This window comes from Zalophus californianus, chromosome 9, assembly GCF_009762305.2.
Source record: "Zalophus californianus isolate mZalCal1 chromosome 9, mZalCal1.pri.v2, whole genome shotgun sequence".
Lineage (NCBI taxonomy): Eukaryota > Metazoa > Chordata > Mammalia > Carnivora > Otariidae > Zalophus > Zalophus californianus.
Genome location: NC_045603.1, coordinates 112,958,229 through 112,966,133, shown reverse-complemented (window position 1 = coordinate 112,966,133; position 7,905 = coordinate 112,958,229). Strand labels below are relative to the sequence as shown.

The following is a 7,905-nucleotide window of genomic DNA, read 5'->3' as shown; positions in this document are numbered from 1 at the left end:
AGGCCCCTGGTGCCTAAGTGCACAGTTAGTCCTTGGGTTTTTCTAAGCCAAGTAAATTCAGCACTTCGAAACATTCTTACATTTTAAAAAACTCAGGCTTTCCAAATACTGCAAAATTCTTGACTTCCAACTATCTCTGGCCTTTGCTTCCCATTTGTGTCGTCATAGACATCATATATTTCCAAACAAGTAAGGGGGGATATAAAACAAACCTGGACCATCAAAATCTATCAAAAGTGCTAAGTATTGTTTTGCAAAAATGTCACAGTATTTTTTAACGGGAAAAAAATTAAGTTGTACTAATTTTTTAACAGGTGAAAGCACATTTTCATCTTTTATAGCAATTAGTTACAAAGGAGAGTGTCTTGAAACATAAAGGACCAGATTCTCCCTTGGCCCAAGTAAGTATCTTCAATTAATCTCCTAAAAGAGCCTGTAATAATTCCAAAGCTAGTCGCTGGTCTCTTGATGCCAAAGTCCAAATTAAATCTAATTACCCTTTCTAGTAGGACACAGGAAAGGCATGCCAATTTAAATCCACAGAAACCCCAAACCTCATTTTTACCAATCATTTTAACATTTTCTCCCCTGAAATCTTTTATAAGAGCTGCCTTAAAGACAAACTGGGCCGATTTGAGCTTCCCTCTTGCCTTTCTTCTCCCACAGGTTAGAGGAGATGCTAATGACCAGGAAAATGCATGGAGTGTGCAGGAACTGGACACGGGAAGTTCAAACACTCCACAAACCAGGTTACCAAGGGAAAATTAAAAAAAAAAAAATGAGTTTCCCCAAATCCCCAAATAAAATGAGAAATAATAACCCCCTAGAAGTGCCCATGATTTTTACCATCCGTGGAATGCTTGGTTGAGTTAATATCAAATATTGTTACCACATCTGGGTTAACAAGTGGAATTTCCATGCAATCTTGGATCCCGACTTTTCTTTTGTAGCCTCATTAGTGACACAAACCCTGCTGTGAAAATCTATGCAGATTTGCAGCGTTATCTTTTTGTCCAAACGGCAAGACATGTAAGGCAAAGTGTAAAATCCTGGGCCCTGTGCATGTGGGGAGTAGCTGTGAAATGAGGACCTGGCTAGGTGGGGAGGCCTCATAGAATCAGGCTTATGACCCACTGCTCCCTGAACAGACTTGGAAGGGGGCAGCAGGGAGCCCACCTTCTGAGCACTCAGGGGCTTGGCAGGCGCAAGGAGCTCTGACTAAGAGAGGGGGAAAAGAAAGGACAACTTCGAGGGTCAGAGTGCCTTAATCAAGATCAGCCACTGTGAACAGAAGTACACTTGCCAACTGACTTGTGTAAAGAGTAATGGACGATGGCAGCCGTGGGTCGTTCTCGTTCAGAATTCTGCGACATGATTGCTATGTTCAGAAAAGCAGTGAGCACTGCAGTCATATTTTACAGTGGGATGGGCTGGTTTGTGGAGTGTTGTGTCCCTGGGTCAAATAGTGATTGCTTTTCATTTTTTACCTGAGCTTACGTCAATATGTCCTATTAACTCAATATTTATTAAGCTCTGACTAAGTGCCAGGCACTTGGAGGCTCTTTCTTATGGCAAGTCACTTAATCACAAATATTCATTCAATAAGCACTTAATGGATGCTTATTTGGAACCAAACTTTGTGCTGCATGTTAAAATGCAACAGGGTAACAGGTAACTTCAGCCCTTTTTTTCTTCTTCCTTTTTAAAAAATTGAGGTGTAATTGGCACACAATATTATATTGGTTTCAGGTGTACAAAGTAAATGATTTCACATTTGTGTCTATTGCAAAATGATCTCCACAATAAGTCTGGTTAACATCTGTCACTACACACAGTTACAGAATTTTTTCCTTGTGATGAGAACTTTTAATATCTACTTTCTTAGGAACTTTAAAATATGCAATACAGTATTACTAACTATGGTCACCATGATGTACATCATATCTCTATGACTTATTTATCTTATACCTGGAAGTTTTTGCCTTTTGAGCCCCTTTACCCATTTGCTCCCCCACACCCCCCCCCAACACCCTACCTGTGGCAACCACCAATCTGTTCTCTGTATCGATGAATTTGATTGTTGGTTTTTTTTGGTAAGTTTCCACATATAAGTAAGATCATACAGTACTTCCTTTCTCTGTCTGACTTGTTTCACTTAGTATAATGCCTTCAAGATCCATCCATGTTGTCATAAACGGCAAGATTTCATTCTTTATTATGGCTGCATAGTATTTCACTGTTTATATAGCACATTTTCTTTATCCATTCATCCATCAGTGGACACCTAGATTGTTTCCATGTCTTGGCTACTGTAAATAATGCTGCAGTGAACATGGAGGTGTATATATCTTCTCAAGGGACTATTTTCATTTTCTTTAGTTAAATACCCTGAAGTGGAATTATGGGATCATACGGAATTTCTTTTTTAATTTCTTGAGGAATCTCCATACTCTTTTCCATAGTGGCTATACCAGTCTGCATTTCCACCAACAGTGCATGAGGGTTTTCTTCTCTATAACCCTATCGACACTTGTTATTTCTTGTCTTTTTGATAATAACCATTCTAACAGGTGTGAGGTAACATCTCATTGTCATTTTGATTTGCATTTCCCTGATGATGAGTGTGATATTGAGCATCTTTTCATGTACCTGTTGGCCATCTGTATGTCTTCTTCGGAAAGATGCCTGTTCAGATCCTCTACCCATTTTTTTTATTGGATTGTTTGTTTTTATGCTATTGAGTTGTATGAGAATTTTATACATCTTGTATACTAGCCCCTTAGCAGATATATGATTGGGAAATATTTTCCCCAATTCGGTAGGTTGCCTTTTCATTTTGTAGATGGTGTCCTCGGCTTTTTAATCTGTAAAAGAAGGTACTCTACAACATTTCTAGGGTTCCTTCTTGTTAAAAAAAAAAACGCATTTTGATTGGTTTTATTATTTGTTTATAAATAGTTTGTCTTTCATTTATAAACTTCAAGAGTCCAGATTTGTTACTGTGATGTTTCCTGGGTCTAAATTATACATGAGAAAGTTCCCCTGACGATACAGTTTTCACCATGGGAGCCTGCCAGCATTGAGAATGGAGATAAATAACTGGAATTTTAAACACATGCTTACAAATTACTGCAAACCTCATATACAATAAGTAAATGACAGCAAGGGAATCAAGATCCTTAGAATTATTCACATAAAGCTTCTTTCTCACATAATAGTGGCAATATAACCAGGATTCCAGTATAGACAGAGCCCTCCTTTTTGGGGATACACCTAAGGCTAGAGGTAGTTTGGCTGGGACCTCATACCCCAGTTGTTTGGCCCACAGTAACAGCAATTTTGCCATGGACAGGAGCCTGAGGTTGTAAACCTGCTAGGTTTCTGATTTTCCTTATTCTGGGAATGCACAGTTGGATTAACTGATGGAAAAAGTCATGCCACACAGACATTTTCCTTTCAAGAAGTTAAGGAGAGTTCAGCCACAGTGCAAGTTCTTTCTGCATTTATCTTGGACTTAAAAAAAATTGGAAATGGCTACAACATGACATGCTGACATATGAGAGTACAAATGGGGTAGGTTTGAGAAGATGGTGGCAAAGAGAAGAAGTTGACCGATATGTGAGCATTTGTGGGGGAAAAGTAGCAACACTGTAGTGGGAAAGACTGCACGTTAATACGCCCGTACGTGTGTATATACACACACACATACACACAGATTCTCCCAAGGTTACAATGAAAGCATTGAAGAGCCTGAACCTCAGCTTCACGAGCCACGGCTCCTCAGCCCGGGACCCGCCCCGCCCGCGCCCCGCCCGCGCCCCGCCCGCCGCCGCCGCCGCCGCCGCCGCCGCCCGCCGCGCATGAGGCGCGCCCCCGGAGCCGCGGCCGGGGGCCGCCGAGCGCCGGCCGCCCCGCCGATGCGCGCGGCCGCCCGCGCCGGGGCTCCCAGGCCGCGCCGGGCACGGGGCTGAGGGATCCCGCGCGGCATGCCCGGCCCGGCCTGCCTTCCGCCGCCGCCCAGGGCCCGAGCCCGCGCGGCCTGCACCGAGCCCGGCGGCGCCGCGTAGCGCAGCGGCAGCGGGAGCGCGGGAGCCTCCCGACGGCGCGGCCGCAAGGTCACCGCGCACCATGGAGGCCAAGGTTCGCCAGAGCCGGCGCTCGCGCGCGCAGCGGGATCGCGGCCGCCGTCGGGAGGCGGCCCGCGACGCCCGCGACCAGAGCGCGTCGTCGGGCGACGAGACCGAGCCCGGGCCTGGCAAGGAGAACGCGGGCCTGCCCCGCGCGCCCCCGCCGTGCGCCCCCCGCGCCGCCGCCGCCGCGAGTCCAGCTCGCAGGAGGAGGAGGTCATCGAAGGCTTCGCCATCGCCAGCTTCAGCACGCTCGACGCCTTGGAGAAGGACATGGCCCTGAAGCCACATGAGCGGAAAGAGAAATGGGAGCGTCGCCTTGCCAAGAAGCCCCGCGAGTCAGAAAACTGCCCGTCCGCAGAACCAAGTGAGAATGGGCGTCCCCTGGAGATCGTCAGTCCCGAGCAGGACCTGGATGGAGCCTGCCTGCGACCGGGGGAAGAAGAAGGTCCCACTGCAGCCCACCAAGCAGGTGTGCTCCCCAGAAGCGGGGCCGCTCCCAGCCAACCACTGGGACCAGAACGGCCCGGCCCAGCACCAGCAGCAGCTCCAGCCCAGCCAGCCCCAGAGGTCACTCCCAGCCCCGTGTCAGCGCTGCCAGCCCCGTTGGGCTCTCCCGGACCCCGGGCAGCCCTGCCAGCCCCAGCGGCCACTCCCGGGTCAGCGCAGCTGGCCCCAGCGGTCACTTCTGGGCCCAAGACAGCCCTGCCAGCCCCGGCGGTCACTTCTGGGCCCAGGTCAGCCCTGCCGGCCCCAGCGGCTGCTTCCGGCCGCAGCGGCTGCTTCTAGCCCCAGAGCAGCACTGCCGGCCCCAGCAGTCACTCCTGGCTCAGCCTTGCCAGCCACTTTGGGCGCTCCTAGGCCCTAGGCAGCGCTGCCAGCGCCTGTGCTCCCTCCTGGCCCCGTGGCACTGCTGCCGACCCCTGCGCTCCCTCCTGGCCCCGTGCCACCTCTGCCGGCCGCTGCGCTCCCTCCTGGCCCTCTGGCACCGCTGCTGGCCCGTGCGGTCATGGGTGGCCCCCTGTCTCCGTGGCCAGCCCAGCAGGGCATCCTCAGGACAGCGGTGCCGGCCCCCACAGTCACTCCTCCTGCTGCGTCCACGCCGCCGACTGGCCAGCTCACTTTCAGGCCAGTGCTGCTGCCCCCGGCGTACTCTTTTAGCCCCTTGCCAGCCCCGGAGGTCCCTTCTGGGCCAGCCCAGCCACCCCCAGGTGTCACTGCTGGGCCTCAGTCAGCCCCAGCAATTAGTTGAAGCCCCAGAGCACCCTGGCCCCCCAAAACCTTCACTGCTGGGCCCTGGACAGCCGTGCCAACAGAAGCGGCCACTCCTGGGCCCAGAACAGCCCTGCCAGCCCCTGCAATCCCTTCTGGGTCCCAGCCAGCCCTGCAAACGCCAGCCGTTACTCCCCATCCCTGAGTGCCCCTCGCTCCTGGGCCGGCCAGCCCCGCCCCGTCGGCCTCCCCTGGGGCCCCCGAGCCGGCCGCGGCGGTCACTGCTGGACCTGGTTCGGGCCCATCAGCCGCAGCTCTCACTCCTGGCACTGGGCCGTCCCTGCAGGCCCCTGAGGTCACGACGGACTCGATCTTCCACCCCTGCGGTAGCCCACCAGGCCCCATCTGTGAGTCCTGGAGCCTGATGCCCATTTTCTAGGCCACCCTGGGTGTGGCTGTGCTGGGCAGATATGCTGGCAGACTGGCCAGAGGCCTTCTCCAGACAGGCCGGGCTGTTTGCGGTCGGAAACTGAGGCTCAGCAGAGGCAGCCCCTGCAGGGCCGCTACCAGGCTGAGGCCCACCTGCACCAGGAAGAGAGGAGAGGACCCCCAGCATCTTCCCACCTCCCTGCCATGCCTGCCCCCATCGTGCCTGCTACTTTGGGATGTGCACACTCCTAGGAGAGTGGACACGGCTGCCCCCAAGGGCTTGGGCTTATTGGAGGGGTTGCTCAGTGTCTCTCTGTGCCTCTGAAGTGCCCACGTGTCCTTGTATGTCGGAGCCTGTGCACGCCCAGCTCGGTGTGTGTATGTGTTGTGGGGGTGTGCCAGCGCAGGCCTCGCGCTCCTTGGGCCCTAACCCATTTGGCCAGTGTGCATTCCATGCCCCTAGGCAGAATGTGAGCCCAGCTGGAGCCAGGCCACAGGTCCCGCTCACCTCCCCTCTGGTGAAGGGCGATGTTGCATGTGCATCTCCAGGGTTCTGTGAATGCAGGGAGGGGACATGGGGGGCACTCAGGGCTGTCTGTGGCCAAGTAGGAGCTGCTGGTGACAGGAGGGTGTCTCCCCCCACCCCCCCAACTCTGCCTCCACCCCTGTGGCTAGGCACTGAAGTGGAGGCAGAGTTTCCCATCCCCCCAGCTCTGGACCAGGAGGGCCGGGGCCACTCTTGGAATGCCTCCTCCTGGCCTCCCACTCAGCCCGTGCAGCTTTCCAGCTGTTGGCGCCCCAGGACATTCCCTGTTGGGACAGACCTCACACTACAGGGCTTTTTCTGCCCTCCGCCCATCCCAGACCCGTGCTCAGGGGTCGCCTGTTCCTCACCCCAGGTCCCTGGCTCAGGGCAGTCCCACACTGGTGCTCCTGGAGTCCTGGGCATAAGGCAAGAGCTCAGCTCTGACCCTCCAGAATTCAAGGGTCTCTGGGGAGGGGGCTGCAGCCCCTTCTGGACAGCCACATCAGCCAGCTGGGGGTGCCCTGGCTGGGCTCCTGGCAGCCCTTTGTGTGCCTAGTGTCACTGAGCCGCGACGGCCACTCTAGTGCTGACCCTGTTCCTGGAGGCTTGGAGGTGCCCCCCCGCCCATACCATTTGCTCATGAGGACACTGGCCCTCTGGGGTCCCCACTGGCTGGGTGTGGGGGCCGCCCAACGCCCAGAGCAGGGCTTACGGGCATCTGGTCCTCACCCAGGGTCTCCCAGAAACGCGGGGCTTATTTTTCCGATTAAAGAAAATAAAAAGTGCCGTGCCATTATTTTTATGACCAAAAAAAAAAAAAAAACAATGAAAGCATTGAAGAAATTCTTGGAGTGCCACAAAATTTAGTAAATATGTGTTTCATGGAGGAACCAACGTTACCCTGATGTCCTGAACCAAGCCCCCCAAATTTTAGGCTGTTTGGAACACTGGAGAACTTTCATTATGCATTCAGCATACATCAAAAATGTCAAAGAATAGAAACAAGAAAGAGCCAGTGCAAGATTAGTGTGGCATGAAAGACAGACCAAGGATTCGTATCCCACCCCGGCCGGGTCTCCCAGCAGGGCAGAGTGCTCCAGGGGCAGAGCTGTCGAACCTGGCTGTGTCAGCTCCAGTAGCAGTTCTAACATTCTGGAAGCCTCAGATTCCTTTGAGAATTTGGTCAAATTTAGAGTCTATCCCTAGAAAAATGCGCACAAATACCCCCATTTTGCATATAATTACAGGAGATTTTCAGATCCCCAGAAGCTTTGGACTAAGACTTCTGACTAAAGTATCCCTCTAGACCTTTCTGATGGATGAAGCTTTATGCTGAATGGTCTCATATTTCTTCATCAAAATAACTACCAAACCTGCCTTGTTGCATTTGCCTCAGACTTCATTTTCTTCACCATGGTAATAAAAAGTCATCATAGTTGTAATCCCTATAAATGATGATGATAACCAGCATATGGTGAGCTCTTATATGTCAGGCAGTATTCTAACAGCTTACATGTATTATCCTACTGGGTCTTCATAGTGACCCTATTGAACGAAATGCTGTTATCAACCTATTTTACAGATGACACCACTGGGGCACAGAGAATTTAA

At 52.1% G+C, this 7,905-nt stretch overlaps 1 protein-coding gene across 1 annotated transcript; it reads left to right on the top strand.

Annotated features, from left to right (window-relative positions):
- Positions 1 to 4,128: 4,128 nt before the first annotated feature.
- Positions 4,129 to 5,788, top strand: LOC118357343 (uncharacterized protein KIAA0754-like). The gene is given in 4 exon segments (XM_035729260.1): positions 4,129 to 4,288; positions 4,291 to 4,544; positions 4,546 to 4,914; positions 4,916 to 5,788. Coding segments are annotated over 4 exon segments (1,632 nt in total). The 3' UTR covers positions 5,765 to 5,788.
- Positions 5,789 to 7,905: the final 2,117 nt, after the last annotated feature.